This window comes from Dermacentor silvarum, chromosome 3 (assembly GCF_013339745.2).
Source record: "Dermacentor silvarum isolate Dsil-2018 chromosome 3, BIME_Dsil_1.4, whole genome shotgun sequence".
NCBI classification, from domain to species: Eukaryota; Metazoa; Arthropoda; class Arachnida; order Ixodida; family Ixodidae; genus Dermacentor; species Dermacentor silvarum.
Window position 1 is genome coordinate 192039188 of NC_051156.1, and position 20194 is coordinate 192059381.

A 20194-nucleotide genomic window follows, 5' to 3' on the forward strand; every position below is an offset into this window, starting at 1 on the left:
CCGCGCGCCCGGATTGTTACCCCCCTCAGCGCGCAAGATGCATTGTAGACATGTTTAATATACTCAGTGCCGAAATTCAACGTTGGAATATTATTTGTGCGTGCTTACTGTGTGCAGTGTACCTCGTGGGTTTTCTGACAGTCTACTCTGCGACGGTGTTCGTCATTCTGTGGAGTGGAGTGAATTATTACCTGCACAAGCGGGAGGAAAACTTTCGCCACCGTCTCTCGATACTAGGCTTAATAAAGCATGACAAACGTGAGCAGAGAAGACGAAGCGGCCACAACTCTTCGCAGCGCGCGGTTTATGCGAACAGTGTTACACCGACGTCGGCCACACCGTCGAGGTTCGGCAGTGTTTCGTTTGATTATCTGCGCGTGACACCCGGGAATAAATTTGACACTCCTTCGCGGGTACACCGGAGCGGCGAGGTCGACGGTGGTGCATACGGCCTCGCAAGTTCCGTGTTGATGAGTAAAACCACTATTCTCAACCGATCGTGCCAAAGTTCTTCCACGCCGGGGCATGGGAGGTGAGTGAATGCATCCGTTTACGCACGCGCCGTTGGACCGGGTCCGTTTGAAATTTGAATGAAGGACGTGCCCGCCATAAAAGTTGCGCTTCCGCTGGAGGAAGTGCAAGTGGCTGGTTTCTGAAATCTGGCCGATTCGTCCTCCGGTTATCGTTCCGTGTAACGTCGCGTGCCGATTTGAAGCTGGCGCGTTTTTTTTCTTTAATCCTCCAGTGTATGGACTGCATAATGCGCGTGCTCTTTTGTGTGTTTGGCTTACAAATTGTTCACGTGCTCGGAGGCGTCAGGTTGCACGCCGCGTTCGTTCATACATTCGAAACAACTTCTAAAGAAAAACTAGTCTTCTGCGTTTTCGCTTTACGAGTGTTTCTTTCGGTGCTTACTGAACGCACAGTCTAGCAGCTGCAAGACAGCAGTTTCGATTTCAGCTGCGTTAAATTTGTCAGAATAAATTTCTAAACGCTTTATCATTGCTAAACTAGCTACTCATTTGTTCATGATTGCTAACTGTTTTCTGGGCCTGTTTAACCATACCTGTCATAAAAGGGGGCAGTTTCAGTCGGCCCTCGTTCAGACCGTTTTGCCATGTCCATCCTGTTATACTTGCATTGCTCAAGTGCTGTTTTGTTTAAAGATTTGACCTTTTTACAAGTGCCTTGAGACGATGTCGAAAACAAGCGGAACCATGCAATTGTTAAACTTGCACTCTTATCATTTGACATGACATTGGCATATTCAAAATGTGAATCCTAAAGGGGAGAAAACCTAGAAACAACTGCGTGAGAGCTACTCTCCCTTTCTGCAGATATTCTTCAGCCTTTTTTTTTTAATTTTTATTTTTATCGCACCTAAAAGTTAGGCAGTAATAGTACGGTAGCAACTTCCAGTCACACTTGAGCTGTTGAAGTTGCTACAGAAAGCATCTTTTCGGAGATAACGTAGTAGTTTCAGAAACGCAGATAACTCCCAAAGTGTACTAAACATGGTTTTTGCGCGCTAGATGGGACACGCAAAAGGAAATACACACACTGTATTTCCTTTTCTATGTCCCATCTAGCGCCCAAAAACTATGTTTAGTAAACACCACCAACATGACCAAAAAGAAATTCACAAGATGTGCTTGTAACACAGTATGGTACCTTATGGTAAAATAGAACACACAATGGTTTTCCTTGATTTTTCAGATTACAGCACTGTTTTAAAATTATGAATCGTGTATAGAAAACAATTATTCCTCACTTTTTGTTCAAAGGCATCACCTGTGCCTTGGAGCTCTTTGCCAGCAATTCACCAGCATAATTTCCTTTGTAATGACTGTGGGGAAGGGCACCCTAAATTCGTGAAATTACTCGGCTGACAAAGTGTTGGGTGCCAGACAGTTTCTGCTGCAATCCAGTGTACTGCACATGTCGGGTTGAACCAGAGTGTTGTGTGCAAGTAAATGTGTAACAAGATTGATGGTTGCTGATTGATGTTTGCTCGTTTCAGGAAGTCCCATCTTGACTGGCTCCCAGTCACCGCTCGGAGGCACCCAATCCAGCAGGAGAAATACTCCGTGGGGAGCTATCCAGTGGTGTGTCTCAATAAGTCACCACTGCCACTGGCCAAACCATTTTCATCGCCAGAACTGATACCGGCAGTGAAGGTCAAGATCCTGCCGCTGACAACATCCCACATACAGAACCAGACGTTTGGGTATGTTTTGCTACCAGGGGCTTCAAGAATATATTTGCAACAACATAGCTATTCAGGACAGTTGGTCGATGTTCGTGTTCAATATATTTTTAAGTGTGACGGGGGGACTGCGACATAAAAGTAGAACAGGTTGTCCCGTCTTTACTTGTTCTACCCTCTCATCTATGTCATTGGGCTTCAAAAAAAAAAAAAAAAATCTCCAGCATGCATACATGTGGAATTTGTCGAGTTCGTGGATGCATCTACTTTTTTGTGCTTGCCAGTAGGCAGAGGATGCCTTTCGATCAGCTTTATACAACTTTTTGCTAAATTTTTTGTGCTTGTCTGCAGGGAGAAGATGGCTTTCCATTAGCATTATACAACTTTTTCGCCTTGTGTCCTCCAGTTTGTTATGCTGTAGCCATGTGAATAAAATCAATTTAACTATCGTAGAGCCTAGGCAAATGATACGAACACATCAGTCTGGTAGACATTGTTTATAGCATCTTAGAAAAGGAATCCAGGTGCTGTAGAGAGCACATTGGGTGTGATCTGTTTTTAAGGGAGATAGAGAGCCAAATGTGCAGGCTGACATTGTGCGAGACGAAAGGAACGAAAAAACAGATAATAAGAGGAGCTTGTGCTTTTAAGCGAGGCTCGGCGGCATTGAATAGGTTGGAGTGTTCACAACGCCTGGTTTGTGTTACTCGTGAAGGCTTGTTCCAGTGCGTCTGTGCTGTGAGCACCGGAGTTCATCTACAAGGGTTGTGCTGCCACTGTACCTTTTGCTTTGGGTTGGTCCTGCAGCTTGTGCAAATATTGTTTCCTCAAGTGCATGCCATTTTCACATGCCACCACTGTTTTTCGTGTGCAGCCACCCAGCAACCATTGCCGAAGCGGACAAGCAGGATCCATGCTCCACAGAGAGTGTCATCCAAGCCCTCAAGGAGAGGAGGTCAGTAGACATCCTTGAATTTTAAATGCCATTTAGCATGACCTAGTTTCATTTCCCCTGGGCATTCTAAAAACGGGTAGCCTAACATATAATTCTGGCTCACAATGGTCCCATTAGTGACCTTTGTACAATAGTACAATTATTCCAGTTCTATTCAGAATCAACTAATTTTTGTTATTGGCCTGTTGGATGTGCCGTGCCTTCGTTATTTATTTATTTAATTTGTAAAATACTGCCAGACTCGCAGTAGATTCAAGCAGGGAGGGCGAAAAAAACTGAAAAATCGCCAATAGGAGAGAGAGAGAGAACTTTAATGAAAAGAATGGCTCAATGGCCTAAGCAGGGGTAAGGGTCAATGGCGGGGTTCACAAGAAAAAACACACAAAAAAACAAGAAACACTACACATTCATAACCTGCCGGTCAAGCCGGCCTCGCGCACAAACTCCCATAAGGAGTTGATAGTTCGTCGGGCATCGGCCTGAGGGGGCGGCGTGGTCCATGCCTCCAGTGAGGTAATGCCGCGTCCCTTGTGCTTGTCTCTTACTGCCGCGAGACCGGGACAGTCCCACAATAGATGCCTGATTGTCGGTCGAGCGCCGATGTCGCACGTACTGCACGTCACTGATGAAGACATCACTTTCTATAGGAACAATTGCACTTTACAACAATAAAATACTACAGTCATGTTATAAAACTATAAACATATTGTCATTCAGCTCATTCAACTCATTTATTGTTTGTGGGAAGAACAAACACCAGGACTCGTGCTTCAGTGCAGCAGGCCATAATAATGTTATGGGAGCTGACGAGAAGAAACACATTGTAGGAGCCCACACCTCGCAGTTGCTTTAACAGCGAGCCTGTTTAAGCCAGCCGTAATTTGTGGTGCGTAGCAAGAAACTACCAAGAAAGAAAAGAAAATAAACTTGTCGAGGTGGGATTCGAACCCGGGTGCCCCCGGTCCCAAAGCGAGCGTCGTAACCACTAGGCTATACAGCCACGCCTGCAGAGCATGCATTTATGTGAATCATATGATTGCATTCGAGTGTCTTCGTCCACAGCTGGCCCGTTCATACGCTCGTCCTCTGCGAGGTGAAGAGGCTTTGCACGCTATGAGAGGAAGACGTATTCATGGAGCGGGTCTCCTGGAACGCAGTGACGGCCATAAGTCCGAGATGCACGAAAAGAAATTATCATCATCATGAGTAATAAGATGAAAAGTTTGCACGCACTTCCAGAAAATGCTGGGCTACGATCGCCCAGCTTCGCTGTTTCAAGCGTTGCGCGGCCGAGTGCAAGGTTAAGCGTTTTCTTCTTACTGGGGACAGTTAACTGGCCCGGGTTCCGAGAGGTCATCACTTGTATGCCTGGCTTGAATGCTGCCTCACAGTGTCAGCTATGTTAAAGAGCTTTTTTGCACACACAGTGTAGTATGGGGAAATTGAATTTGTGCCATTGCCAAATTGCAACAATCTTGCGAATCTCTGCAGAACTGATTTGCTTATTCAGTATGAGCTCAAGGTCTGCAGATTTGATTCCGGCCACAGTGGCCTCCTTCCAATGGGTGCGGAGGGCGAAAAAATGCTCGTGTTTTATATTTAAGTGCACATTAAAAAACACCAGGCTCCGTCTACAGCTGAACCCCAGAATTTAAGTTTGCTTATTCAATATTCCTGCGCTTTTTTGTTGTCTAATCATTCGTTTGGCCTTACCATCTGCTACCCTCCTAGTTAGCTTGGCAGAACCAGGCCAAGTATTATTTCTGCTGCGAAGGCTTTCTTTCTAAAAAAGCCTATGCAGGGGTTTTTCTTGACATCTTTGCACTACATTCAGATGGATGGCAACCTTTTGCTCTGCATAAAACTTTCTCTGCCTTATGGATTTCCAATGAACTTGTTTGCTTCCCATTGTGCTTGCAAATGCATGCAGGAAGCGGGCCGCTGCTGCTGCTGCGTATCAAGATGGCCTGGACTCGGCGGGCAACAGCCCCAGCCAGGTGCAGAGCAGCAAGCGACCGCGGCGTGAAAACCTCTGCCTGCCGCAGATGCCGCCCTTCACACCGGTTGTTACGTCGGTGGGTGGTTTCGGGCCCCCTTTTCTGGGCTCCCCGAGCAAGAACGCAGTTATGCGCGGCCCCGTGCCTTCTGCCCTAGTGTCGACGCCCGAAGCGACCTTCAAGCGAGGCCGCCTGTGTTCTACGTCGAGTCCGCCCGGCTCGGCCAAGCGGCATCGTAACAATGCCATTGCCATCTCCTACTGCTCTAGCAAGAGCATCCTGCAACAGGTGGTACGTTTCTTATCTTTCTGTTGGCGCTGTACTTTCGTCGATGACGGCACTTTGAAATGAATGTGCACGCTTTTAACTTTGTGAGGCCACAGGTAGTATTGAAATCACATGACCTTGTGACTGTTCCATCAAAGCAATGAAATTATTGGGATGTAGCACTTCAAGGAGCCCCAAAAAAATTATTGTGGGAAGGGGTCAGCGTTGGTGGTCATGGCTCGCTCATAATAGTAAAACAGGTCAGAAGCTGATGTGCAAGCCGTGTATTATTATTAAAGTGCTGTCCGAGTTCAAAATACTGCAACGAAGTTCTGAGTGTGCATAAAGTTTTGCACTGCCTTTGGTTTTCTAGCATTCTGCGGTTGCAACAGCACAGCGTCTCATCATATCAAATGCCGAGCTTTTCTCGTACTGTGGGAACCGAAAGTATTGGTTGACGTCACAGCCATTATTTTTTGGACACTTGTTATTCTTTCTTGTAAAGTGCACACACCCTAAGGTCTTATCGTGATCAATTATGTGCTTATTTTTATTTAACACTGCTTGTATGGCACTCTCCTGCCAGGATTTCTCCAAGGATTTACGTGTGCATCTTTATAGCATTCCTGATAAGAAAGTACTGGATGCACAGGGTTAAATGAATGAATGGCTGACAACAATTGTTGTATGGGTAAATCACGCCATAAAGGGTGTAGAATGTTTTTAAAATGTGATTGGCCACATTATGCTGAATATGCCAGTTTGTGTTGCATCTGCAAAGCCAAGCAGAAGGTATTGGTTGGCCATTGTCATTTCAACAACAGCGTACTTGTTGAGACATAGACTAACATTAAATCACACAAACACAGCGCTCGTGTTTGCCTATGTCTCAACAAGTGCACTGTCGTTGAAATTATAAAAGTCAAGCCGCACTGGCCTTGGCCATTCTATGGAATTGAGAGCTCTATAAACATGGTCATTGTGTCTCTCTTCATCATCATTTAAGATGTTGCATGATGATGACTTTGAGTGAGGCCGTTAGAAGGAATGTATCCCTCGAGAGCAAACGTGTATATACTGTGGCGTCAGCAAAAAAATATAATAATAATAAATGTGATTGAGCTTTTCTGGGGCACGATTATACCATGTGGAATTTTGCGCGGTTGCAATGCGTTGGCCGAACACGCAGACCTGACCTGTACCGTTTGGTTTCAGACTGCAGGTGTAGCTTGAGGGGAAAAAAAAATAACTTCTTTTCGTTTTTGGTTCACGACATATGCGGTCTCGCACTTTTGCTTGGGGCTGTAAGTGGCCTAGTGTTTACCCCAATGTCAATAGCTACTGCTTTCTTCCTCCTGCTCAATCACTTGGGGATATTTGCACACTCACTGGCTCCATTTTGTAATAAATTGCAATAAGTACCCTACACTGATTGATTAAAAAGTAAAATAAATTCTTGTACTCTAGAACATTAATCAGTTATCCATTTCAATTTCTCATGCAAGTAATGTCCACCTCTTTAATCCAGCTCAAGGAACAGAATCACGGTATTTGAATTGAATTTATTCTCCTTGAATACATGGAGGAGGCCAGAGGCTATCTTAAAAATGCGGTGAAGATATTTAAAACGGACACAGGGTGCTTTGCTTGAATAGGAATATAAGAGTTGACCTAGAGCTTGGGCTTCCTCAAAGGCATGCCTCGGGACAGTGAACTGGCGTGCTGTGTTTGTGGGTAAAAATGTTTTGCCTTTCATCACCACATTGCAGAGGAACAGCCAGTCCCAGAAGCGGAAAGCTGTACCACCCGACTCTTCTCCATTGTCAAAGCAAACAAGAAAGGAAGACAGGTGAGGATAGTGAAATGGTCTTTTCTTATCTCATCGTTTGTAGTAGCTTTTTTTTTCTTTTTTTTTGCTCATTTGCCAGTTTTTTTGTTGTTTTTTTTTTTCTTTGGTTGATGGTCCGTGGCCAGAGCTTGGACTTTAACTGTCGATGCAAAGTGCATTTGCTCTCAAGCGACCGAGTTTGTGGGCTGCGTTCAGCTGTTGCAACTTTTTGAGACTCGCGTGATGTCCACCTATGCTACCGCTGCAGATGTGCAGGTTAACGGCTCTGTTCTCTGCGGAATTATGCAATGAAACAAGAGATGCTACCTAAGTGACCTTACTGCAGCGAATATACGCTTTCAAGTGCATAATTCTTTTAATAAATTGTAGTTTAGTCTTCTAGAAATGTTTGGCTGTTCACTTACATTGGCTATCGTTACCGATGGTTCCTGCACAATTTCTTATTGTCACTATTCAACCTTGCTGCTGTCTTTATTCAACATTGCACCCACATCATGCCTCTCTCTCTTTTTTTTTTTTTTTTTGCAGGAGACTTCAGTCGGACGAAGAAGACTCCACCGAGAAGATTGAGGACAGCAGTAAAGAAGTGCGTGCTTCCACACTGGGCTCCTAAAGCAAGCAAACAAAAATATACTTGCGGGCAAATTTCGGTGACAATGAAGGGAAAGCTATGGAGACAAAAGCACGTGCAAAAGCGCCCCCTGAAAGAAAGTCCCACATTCGCACGTGCACAACTTAAAGACGTGGAATAGAAAAGTCATATTTACCACCACAAAATAAGACTGAATGCACCACGGAGTGTTAAATTTAAATTTTTTTCAGCTTTTTTTTTTTTTTCCCCACATTTGGGCAAATTCGACACCATCACACGTGGAAGCTGCACTGATATATTTGTTCTGAGAAACCAAAAGTGCTGTCAAATGCTGTCGTACTACTTGGTGCCGTAACGCATATGCAGAAGCTCCATCCCTGTAGCTTTCCACTTCATTGCCACTTCCACGAGTATAACGTCTTCTCTGTGAGAGACGCGTGCCGCGGAGGCTCGGTGGCTCTGTGGCACCCTGCTGGGCACTAGGTCGCAGGTTTGAATCCCCGCCACAGCTTCTACATTCAAATAGGCTGTGGAACGCAAAAACGCTTGTGAACCTAGATTTAGCTGCAAGAAAAATAAGAGGATCTGATGGGACTCGAGGCTTTGTTAGTCACGACCATCTGAAGTAGCAGACAGCGAAGCCAGGGAAAACAAAAAGTAATATCCTTAATAATTTCTCTGACTTCATTGTCGACTTCATTTTCTGTCACCGCGTAAGATTTAGGTGGACATTCAAGAACTTAGTCGAAATTATTCCAGGGCCCCCTCTTCACTTCGCAGCCCTTCTCATAGCATGTGTGTTGCTTTTGGTTAAACCCAATAATTGAAGGGGAAGTTCAGTTAAAGACGAAAATTTTTTCAAGAATCTTTATTCTTCGAATTATGGTGCTAGAAACTTGTAGATGTGTTATTTGATGTGCTTATTTTGAACATGAGACCCATTTTTATCTCACGTGTTTCTTCGCACGTGTTTTACTTAATTTTGTACCAAGAAAGCAAAATATCTGTTCCTCAGATTTAACTAAAGGGTATCAGTGGCATCTGCATGATTCACCGGATGAAATAAGACCAATGTTAAATCTCTGCCTATCATAGAACAAGAGTTGCAAGACTTCGAAGTTTTGAGCTCCAGAAGAACACTATCCTGAGTTTTAGCTTCAGTGTTACCATTGTTAGGTCAGCCCCTTCCTTTAAGTCATTGGAGTATATTAGCTGTAGGGTATATTAGCTGTAGGGCCTGTAGCACACATCAGTTATTGATTCGGTCTCTTCGATACTGAAATTCAGGGATTGTTTATATCAGTCTGCGAATAACACCTTAATTTTTGTCTATTTCCTTCCGCAGAATGATGTCCTCTCGGAAGCAGAAGCGTCGAAAGAGTCGTCAGAAAGTGAGAATGTTGATACCTCGAAGCTGAGGAGCCGGGTCAAGCCCCTCGACTGGAGCACCATTGAAAAGAAGGTACAGAGGCCATCGCTTGTTATTGTGGTAGATTTTTTTCAACTCAGTAGCTTGCTTCACCACTGGGATCTCCATTCATGGCTTGTGACCCTTTAGAATTCTAGCCTTATTGGTTGTGGTTAGTTTGCCGCATACTATTGGGAGTATTGAAGTTGTATCTGCTATATAATTGGTGCTCACACTCATTTATAATGCTGCTTTAAATACATTTGAAGTCCAACCCGGATACATCAAATTATTGTCCATGTCAAACAATCATAATGTCCCCTTTAATGTCCCATGCAAAAGTGTAGCGTTGTACTATGTGTGTATTGAATCATCCACTGCCACATTTGGAATATTGAACACTGCGCCACACTGCACACCTACAGGCACACTTCTCGTAACACGGCCACGATGACTTCTCACACTGAAACACGGAATTGATTCAGTGCCAATGAAACAGCGCTGTTTTGGCGTATGCTGTTAGTTAATTTATTGGTAAGAGCTGATCACTGTGCTGCTGCAAGAATGCAAAAGTGTGGATGACACTCGATCTTTTCGCCGAGTGGCTCTCAGCATAAGATGCTGAACCGGAGATTACATTGTAAGGGGGACATGTGGGGTGTGTTCACGTGCAATTCGTAGTGCAAGTGTGCTGGTGGCAGCACGGCACATTGTCGGGATATGGGGGGATGCCAACGGCCCTCTGCCTCGACACACCGAGTCCCGCGGTTGGCGCATGCCTGCCCATCAACCGCGGTCCGGTACAAGCTCGAGGAAACAATAGACGACAACCACGTGTACACTCGGAAAGCATTTATTACGACTGCAACTAACACTTCGAGCAGGCCAGCTAGCTATAGTTGACATCGCTGAGGGTTGCCTCGAAGAGAATAATACACTAGGTAAAGAAAGGCTTCCGACTTACCAACTGGGGAATACGGGGGGGCCGCGGCGTTTGCCGCGGCAAGAACGCGGTTGACTAACCACGTGCGAGAATACGGGAGCGGCGGCGGAGACTTCCGCCATCGCCGCTTGCTGGAGACCAAAGAGACCCGGGCGATATCAGCGGGATCTCACGTGGCCCACCCGGTGGCGCTGATAGCGCTTGCGATTCCCGCGCGCCGCCCGCGGAAGGAAAGTTTCCCCTCTCTGAACTCTCCCTGGCACGCGTGCGCTTCACGCGACGTTCGCTGCCCGTGCGGCTGTTATGGGACCCGAGGATTCCCACAACATATCCACGCATGCTGGTTTGCTTCTGAGCAGCATCCATTTCCACCTTGTCCTGAATAGAAATGTGCAACAAGCACTTCGGTCTCATGGCCAGGGCGACACGTAATTTTAGGTTTTAATATACTAATAGGTATATTAAAGACCAAGCCGGTTGTGGCATCTGTGTGGAAGATATAAGTAAACTTTTGTGATGCTCGACACGGCCTTGGAGAAACAAATAGGTAAATTCCTGCTTTTCCCAATCTCTGGAAACTGTCCGAGATGTGCGCAGTTTTCAAATAGGCATGTCATCATCGTCATCAGCCTATATTTATATGTCCACTGCAGGACGAAGGCGATCTCCAATTACCTCTGTTTTGCGCTAGCGTATTCCAACTTGCGCCTGCAAAATTCCTAACTTCATCACCCCACCTGGTTTTCTGCCGTCCTCGACTACGCTTCCCTTGGTATCCATTCTGTAACCCTAATGATTCGCCGGTTATCCATCCTACGCATTACATGGGCCTGCCCAGCTCCATTTTTTCCTCTTAATGTCAACTAGAATATCAGCTATCCCCGTTTGTGCTCTGATCCACACCGCTCTCTTCCTGTCTCTTAATGTTAGTCCTAAGATTTTTCGTTCCATCGCTCTTGGTCCTTAACTTGTTCTCGAGCTTCTTTGTTAACCTCCAAGTTTCTGCCCCATATGTTAGCACCGGTAGAATGCAATGATTGTACACTTTTCCTTTCAACGACAGTGGTAAGCTCCCAGTGAGGATTTGGCAATGCCTGCCTTGTGCACTCCAACCCAATTTCTTTTTCATGATCAGGGTGAGTAATTGACCTAGATAAACATACTCCTTTACATATTCTAGAGGCTGACTGGCGATCCTTAATTCTTGTTCCCTTGCCAGGCTATTGAACATTATCTTTGTCTTCTGCATATTCATCTTCAACCCAATTTTTACGCTTACTCGATTAAGGTCCTCAATCATTTGTTGTAATTCGTCTCCATTGTTGCTTAATAGCCATGTATTATATTTAAAATTATCAATATATTGAACTACTTTGCTATCCCCTTCGAGTTCAATATATTCGAGATCGGCTGTATTTCATTTGAAAGCATACAAAAATAGAACATAAATTGGTTCATCTTCTTTGCAGAAGCTCTTACTGTCTTAAAAACAAAGTTCTCAAAATGGCATTGTACTTAAACTGCGAAACCCTACGTGGTCATGGGTGTGTGGGGCTAGTGAAAATGGCATTCCTACAACATTGACTGTTAGAGGCATAATCATTACATGAGCTAAGAACTGTTGTCTAGAGCTGAGCCAGCAAGATTGCTTATGAGAAGCTGTATGCTCAGCTGTGGCGTCATTTCATTTATGTCTAGCGAGAATTGAGTGTCTCTTTAGGTTGCCCTGATTAAAATTGGCATGGGGAAGAGAAGTTTCTTGCCATTGCTCCTGAAATATTGTGATTGGATGTCGTAAGCGAATAACTGTGGTCGCATTTCAGAGGTTGGTGTACCCGGAGCACATTGCAACCCTGAAGGAGCACGAGAATGACCAGGCCCGCGATAAGCAACGGCTCAACCGACTGTTGGGTGGGCTTCAGGACGTCAGTGAACAAACGAATGGTTAGTGCTGTTGCAGAGTTCCTGCTGCTGTAGTGCTCAAAGTGTGCTAGGGTTTATGCTCTGCAAAATGCTTTTAAAGGGACACTAAAGGCAACTACTAAGTCAATGTGGACTGTTTAAATACCATTCGAGTAACCTCGCAAAGCTTGTTTCTTGCCAAGAAAAGGCTTAGTTTACGAGAAAATTGTATCTTGTCGGGATATGGGGGGATGCCAATGGCCCTCTGCCTCGCCCGACCCCCGCGGTTGGCGCATGCCTGCGCATCCACCGCGGTCCGGGACAAGCTCGAGGAAACAATAGACGACAACCACGTGTACACTCGGAAAGCATTTATTACGACTGCAACTAACACTTCGAGCAGGCCAGCTAGCTATAGTTGACATCGCTGAGGGTTCCCTCGAAGAGAATAATACACCAGGTAAAGAAGGTCTTCCGACTTACCAACTGGGGAATACGGGGGGGCCGCGGCGTTTGCCGCAGCAAGAACGCGGTTGACTAACCACGTGCGGGAATACGGGAGCGACGGCGGAGACTTCCGCTGTCGCCGCTTGCTGGAGACCAAAGAGACCCGGGCGATATCAGCGCGATCTCACGTGACCCACCCGGTGGCGCTGATAGCGCTTGCGATTCCCGCGCGCCGCCCGCGGAAGGAAAGTTTTCCCTCACCCAACTCTCCATGGCACGCATGCGCTTGACGCGACGTTCGCTGCCCGTGCGGCGGTTATGGGACACGAGGATTCCCACAGTCTGAAGGGTCTGAATATCTTTATCACGATTCAAATTTTCTGCCACCCAATCGGGGAGTGGTGACATTGCATACGCCATCACTGCTCTTTGCTGCCGTCAGTCAGTAAAAAGGTGCCCGACAGACGTCGGTACGATTTGTTGGACAAAACGCAAACATGCGGCCAAAGAGAAATCGAGCCAAGACAGCAGTGGATTCGCCGCTGCATTTGGTCAAGTGGCATAGACCGTTCCGGCATCCCGCGACGTCACGTGCAAGTGGAATTCGTTGCTACTTGCAGTTTGTGAGAGTTTTAGCAGCCAGCAAAACCAGCGCAGCACTACGCGATAACAAAACTACCGAAACGCGAAAGTGCGGGCGGCGCAGAGTAGCGAAAACTAAACCTTTTGACCGCCCACATCATCAAGCACCAGTGATTAAAAAAAAAAAATCAAATAGAACTGGACAAGTGGCCTTTTCTTTCGTCTTATAATGCAATACAATTATTTTTTTATAATGAGTGGTTTAGTACTAGTGACAGAAATTAAATGAGGAATGCCTTCGTCATTTAATTTCGGGCAAGTACTTGAATCTCCTGGGGTAGTCTTCAATCGTGTCCTGAATTTACCTCAATTTCTCGGTTACTAAAGCTCTGTTAAGCATAATATTGTCACCTTAGAGATTCTCGGGCACTAATGAATAACTTTAACTTGACTTTATATTTGCCTTTAGTGTCCCTTAAAGCCCTTGTTATAGTGAACGTGTAAAGTGAGATTCTCTTAAACCTCCAGTGATAATGTTTAGTAATATTATTTGCCTTAAGTAATGGCCTTTGATGATAATGTATAATGGGAAGTATTGCAATGTTCAGTCATCACTTGTCCCCAAAACATAACCTATCACAGTTGTTTTTTTTTCTCTCACAATATTAAATTTTATTAAATACAAAAAGAAAACGGCTGCGCATACAAAAATTATGCAGGCAGTGTAATGATGCACATTTTTTGTGTGCACATTATTGACACGCTGCGATATCTACTCTGTTTTACATGCCCCTGTTGCTTACAAAAGCACACACGTGGCATCGATGTAACGGAAGTACTTAACTTTTTAAAATTTCTTGTCCATAGACCATCGTGTACGTAGAACCTCAATATAACGAAGTGTGTGCATACACGATTTCAGTATTACGAAAGTTCACTGGCGCTGCAAAGGAATACCGAGACAATAAATGGAAACTTTTGCGGATGCATCAATCCTATTGCATCTCGCGCCCTGTATGCTTTGGGTGCGAGTGAAAGCGTGCTAAAGTGAGCCGAGAAGGATGGTGACTTGGCTTGATGAGTGCCGTCTTTCTGCGCGGCCAAGCGAGCTCTCGGTAATGCAGTCACGCATGTGGGGGAATGGCGGTTGGCGCGCATCTCCTTTTCAGCACGGCTGTAGTCTCACATGGCCATCAGTGCAGCTGAGTGCATATGCAGCCCGCACGTCCCGTTTTAAAAATAATCTGCCGCGTGTGCGAAGAATTGGTGTGTCGGAGGTAGCATGGCATCATGTGCACTGCCATCCCGCACGTTTAAGTCTCAAGTTTCGGAGACTCATTAAAGTGAGAGGCAGACGAAGCATTCGCCCCCGCTGCCAGCGCTTTTCACGATAGCGCTTGTGGGGTCTCACACGCACTCTTTGAACAAATGAACGACAACACAGTGGTGCAGACAATCAAAAGGGCATTTATTGCACCTTTCATACACTAATACACGCTAGCCGAATCACTACCAATAAAACATTCACATGGGCGCGCGACAAATCAAGGAAGTCCGACTCACTGCGACCGGATAGCGAGTGAATATGTTGCCCCCATGCTACGACACCATCGCCTAGTCGTTCACGTGTACGGTCACGCGAACGGTGGCATGTCCGAACGATTTGTGTTCGTCCATACCGGTGTCCTGCTCTTAAGCCTTCTCGGGACGGTCCCGCGAAGCGGGTCGGCGCACGCGCGATAGGTCCGCGCTGCCCGTCGCCCCCACGCCGAAGAGGAACAGCCTTCCCCCTTGAAAAATGTGTGGAAAATGTATCAGCGGGGTTCTACTGTATATTATAACAGTGCCTTGAAAGTGCCAATTTAGAACACTTCCTTATTGAATGTGTCTTAGGGATGCATGCATGTTCTGGGTGGCTAGCTCTGACGTTAGTTTTCTTTCTCTTATTTCCTTTTCCCTTCCTGTGATGGCGTTTGTGACAGTGTTTTCTGTAATTCCTTTCTTACAGCAGAGAAAACGCCGGTGACTACTAAGGTCGAGATGGCAACACCCTCCACCTTGGCGAAGACAGCTGGCCTCCCCACTTTTGGCGTTCCACCTGCAGCCACGTCCAGTGCAACTTTGGTGCAAGGGTTGACGACCAACACAGTGTCGGTGATCAGCAGCCCCGTAATGAGCGCATCATCTGCCACAGCCTCGCCACCTAAGGCATCCGAGAATCCAACTGCTGTCCTTTCTGCACCAGTCACCACCACAGACGCAGCCGTCGCATCTGCTGGCTCTGCAACAAGTACTGCCACCACGGCACCGAAACCTCAGTTCGGCGCTGGCTTTTTCAGTTCGAATGCCACCGGTGCCACTAGCACAACGGCGTCAGAAGCGGTTGCAGAAAGTGCGCCAGCGTCACTGCCCACAGCTGCAGCTTCCACTGCGACAAACCCGCTATTGGCTGCCTTGGCAAAATTCACCTCTCCAAAAGCTACAGAAGCCACCACAGCTGCCTCACCTGCTGTGTCGCAGTCATCGGCAACCTCAACCGGTTTGGCGGCGTCATCACTTTTGTTGCCGCAGACATCTGCGCTGGCTGTGCCAACACCCACGGCGTCTTCTGCTGTCACTGCTCCTGCTTCCAACGCAACAAAGCCAGCAGGGGGCTTTGTTTTTTCGGGGCCATCACTCGGAGGCAACAAGCCAATTTCAACTACACCTTCAATCGCTCCAACACCATGTTTTGGAACGGTGGCAGCCACGACTGCTGCGTCTCCAGCATTACCCATGTTTAAAGCCAACGACTCGAATGCTGCTGTTGCTAGTGCCGCCTCGCCATCTCCGGCACCTTTCCAGTTTGGCTCGAACGCACAGGCGGCAAAACCAACCGTGTCACAGGGCTTCTTGGTCACCGCAGCGTCGTCGGCACAGCCATTCAAGTTCGGCTCGAGCGGAGGGCCTGCCAGCACCTGTTCCTGCGGCAAACACCACGCAGACCACCAGCCCATCATTGGGGCTGTTCAAGTTTGGCACTGCAGCACCTGTAGGCCCTCAAGTTTCGACGTCATTGCAGTCGCCCAGTTCATCATTGACTGGGTCAGGCACAAGCATATTCGCCTTTGGGTCTGGTGCTACGCCAAAATCAACAGCCGCCTCACCAATTCCGGCCCTTGGCTCGGCAAGTGTACAGTCCCCGGCCACAGCATCGGCAGGCATCGGCACTCAGCCTGCTAGCGGTGGTTTCGCATTTGGAGCTAGTGCAGCATCATCCTGTAGCACCACCGCAACCACTCAAGGTGGATTTTCTTTCGGTGCCGGTAGTGCCACTGCTGCCTCATCGGGAAGCGGCCCAGTCTTCAAGTTTGGCGTGCAGGGGCAGCAACAGCAGCAGCAGCAGGCGACTGCTTCTGCTCCGCTTTCAACTGCGACGCCAGCCGCCTCATTATTTTCCGGAGCGCCGTTCACGTTTGGAACACCTGTCCCGAAGCAGGACATGGCGCCCGCAGTGCCACAGTCGTTCACCTTTGGTGCAGCAACCACCACACCAGCAGCAGCCAACAGCGCACCTTTTGCATTTGGAGCGAGGGGTTCCGGCACAGCAGCTGCCAGTCCCTTTGCGTTTGGTGCAGCTACCACTACAACTGCTCCGAGCGCGGCACCATTCTCCTTTGGGGCTGGCACGGCCAGCACGCCTGCTTTTCCACAGTCGAGCACCACTTCACCGCTCTTCCCCAGCGCCGCGCCCATGGGCCAGTCTTCTTCTGTGGCTCAGCCTGGTGGATTCCAGTTCGGCGCACCGCAGGTTCAGAGTGCGTTCGGCACTGCCACCAATGGCTTGACCAACGGTATCTCGAGCAGTGCGGCTGGTGCTGCTTCCCAGCCCAGTGCTGCACCCTCAGGACTGTTCAAGTTTGGTGCGGCCAACAACTCGTCGGTGCCAGCGTTCAACTTTGCTGCGTCGCAGTGTGGAACCAACGCCACTCCAAAGCCAGCTTTCAATTTTGGTAAGCCTTCGTCCTCACTCATCTGAACTCCTGTGTCCGTTGGTTTTTACCATGTTTGCACGAAGATAACAATTATAGCTGAACCTTGTTATAACAAAGTTGCAACAAAAATGAGAATACAGTGGAATCTCGTTGATACGATCTTCACGGGAACTGGATGATAAAACGTATCACATAACATTATTTGTTTATATTATAGGCCCTACCTTTCCGACAAAAAATTATTGTGAGGACAGGTAGAACCAGATATCATTGTGGCAAAGGCCAAATCAAGCAAGGTTTATACAGGGGTCCAATCAAGCAAAAATAAATGCTGTACACCGACCTGGAGCACAGGTATGCGAAAAGTTACATGGGCCAATTTCTGGCTTAAGAGCAGGGTCCCCCGAGGAAGTTTTAGCTCCCATCTAAATACATGTAAAAGGATAATTCCCTTTTCTCAACAACCACTGCACCAAATTTGACGAGGTTGGTTGCATTTAAAATAAAAACTTAAATTCTAGTGACTGTTGGTTTCGAATTTTTGATTTAGGTGGTCAAGTTTTTATTAAAAATTGGCATGAAACTATGAAAGTGTAACTGTCAAGTTTCCAACTCGGCAATCAAAAATAATAGAATTCTGTGAGCTGCATCTAATAGTACATCTAAAGCAGACAAAATATGTTACTCATGAATCTAAAGAAAAAAAAATTCATTATCATCATCAGCCTATATTTACGTCCACTGCATTCATCCTGCAGTGCTTCCCATCTCTTGGGAAGCACTGTTCTGTAAGCATCCATTCTGTAACTCTAATGGTCCACTGGTTAAACATCTTACGCTTTGAATGATCTAATGAATGGCGTTTACAGAACTTCAATATCTGTTATTGATGCAGAGCTATTAATTTGTCAACTTTGTGCTTCTATTTCTTTCAAATTTTTGAAAATTCCTTTAACAAGATTGAAGCCCCAAATCAAAATTCCACTTCCAGCAGTCGCTACAATTTAACTTTCTCGCAAATGCAACAAATTTCATTCAAATCGGTCCAGGGCTTATCTCAGAAAAGCATTTCTGCTTTTTACATGCATTTGAATAGGCTGCGTCGGACTTGGGCCCAAGCTAAAGCTTCCTCTTACGGTGAGCTTTGCAACACGGCTTATTGGCCGCCACAATGCCAGAGCCACTGAGCCTACCAAGCGCTGCTTCGTCAAGTTGTGGTTCACGACCAGCATGTTTGTAGCATCGCACTTGCAGATCAGCATCTGTAATTTTGGTTGCCATTGGTGGCACTGCTGTGGGAAATCGGGGAAAAATCAGTTGACTGACAATGCCACCTGTTTGCATATCTTGAGCAAGGTGCAAAACAAAAATTTGCCATCTATTAAGGCTCATTCACACTACGCCGACACGAGAACGATTTTGGGTCTGCCGACTGATGACGCGAGCATTTTACAGGACGGAAGACGCGGTGACTGGCGGTGACCAACGAATTAAAGGAAGGAAGATGCTGTCGCCAACAGTGGGCAGACCAAAATCGGTGCAGTGTCAGCCTAGTGTGAATCAGCCTTTACAGATATCATGTTGTATTCTGCATTTTCAGTTTCGTAACAATAGCGGAATACTCAATAGAAAAACAAAAATTACTTCTTTTAAATCGGTGTTTGTTGCATGGAGGTTCAGCTATGCGCTCAATTCACTGTCCATGCATTTGTACTACAGCAACACAACTGCCAGAGTGCATTGTGTGCTCGTTAATATTTCTAGCATCACATTATGAACAAGCCATTACCACGTCATGTGTGACCTTAAATTCAGCCTCATTTGCATTATTACTTTATCGTTATACTATGATACAAGGCCCGTGAAAAAGAAGTGTCCAACCATGCATGCTCCTGGAAAAATGGATCACCTGGTGTTTTGGTTGTCCTAATCCCTCCTGCTTCATTACACCGCACCTCATGCTCTTTCCACTTCTCAAAAACAGTCCTGAAACCCCTCCTCGGGAAGCTGTCATTATGAGTTATATTATTCCAAGACTGCAAATTTATAAGTGGAGTGCCTTTGTGTTTAAACCCACACCGTCTCTCTCCCCTTAGGTGCCCCTGCACCCACCAGCAACCTGTTTTCTATAGGAACGGCTTCGTCACACAGCGAGCGACCACTAGCAAGGCCACGAAGCAAGCGCATCACAAAGAAGTGACGACGCTTTGGACACATCTGGGAGGGGAAACAAAATATCACCTGTACAAAATTTCATCTGTTTCCATTGAACGGTTTTTAAATGTGCGCAGATTGTGTAATTAAATATGGGCGTGATGATCACTGCGAGGTTGAAGCATCGCGTCTCGTCTGGGGCCAGAGTTTGTGGTCCCAGTACTGTTTCTTGCCTTTTTGGAGAGTTTATGAAGCTGCCAGAGATCTGTACATAAGTAGTAGTAAGATTTTAAAACGAAATGAGATTTTTTTTCCCCTCAAGCAAGGAAATAAAGAGTGAAGACATTTGTTGTACGAAATTCTCTTCATTTATTTGTACACTTTTTTTTTTCTATACATTTTATGTACACACAGCATTCGCACACACATTCACTCTCTCATCCAGGCTGATGCTTTCTCCCACTGCGATGTTATTTACAGATGAAGTGTCTTGATCTTTCACGGGGGCCTCCTAGATGAAAGAAAAGGGGGGCCATGATTAGCAACACACACACGGCAAGCTGCTTGCTGCCTAGTACACTTGGCAGTGCTTCTCCACTTGTGACGCTAACTTTCTGAGCAACATTTGCTTAATAATTGCTATAGTAAGACAAAGATTACGCAAACATGTAGCTGCACCATTCCCATAAATGAACCATCGAAGTGCCAGATTTCCTTTTAGTAATCTTTGTAAAAAATGCTTCAAAAGTGCTCAATACTTTTATATTATCAAAGTCATGCAGCACTGTAAAACAGTTTGGAATACAAGAGAGCAACACCTTGCGGGCGCAGATAATCTCATTATTTCATAAAAAATTTTGACAGAAGTTTGAAGAGGCTTTGGGGCAGCTCGGTAAACTTAGCACAGGAAACGAAAAC

At 46.2% G+C, this 20194-nt stretch overlaps 2 protein-coding genes across 2 annotated transcripts in view; one reads left to right on the forward strand and one right to left on the reverse strand.

Annotated features, from left to right (window-relative positions):
• On the forward strand, positions 1-19635 carry LOC119445103 (ice-structuring glycoprotein). Its single transcript, XM_049664091.1, is given in 11 exon segments — positions 1-532; positions 2021-2227; positions 3081-3161; positions 5092-5449; positions 7195-7274; positions 7803-7860; positions 9212-9328; positions 12041-12161; positions 15157-16268; positions 16270-17140; positions 19219-19635. Coding segments are annotated over 11 exon segments (3591 nt in total). The 5' UTR covers positions 1-50; the 3' UTR covers positions 19323-19635.
• The window catches only part of LOC119446352 (cyclin-L1-like), a 24781-nt gene continuing 24208 nt past the window's right edge, over positions 19622-20194 (reverse strand). Inside the window, exon 12 of the mRNA XM_037710765.2 lies at positions 19622-19787. The gene's annotated coding sequence lies outside the window, so the exon portion shown is untranslated. The remainder of the gene's footprint in view (positions 19788-20194) is intronic.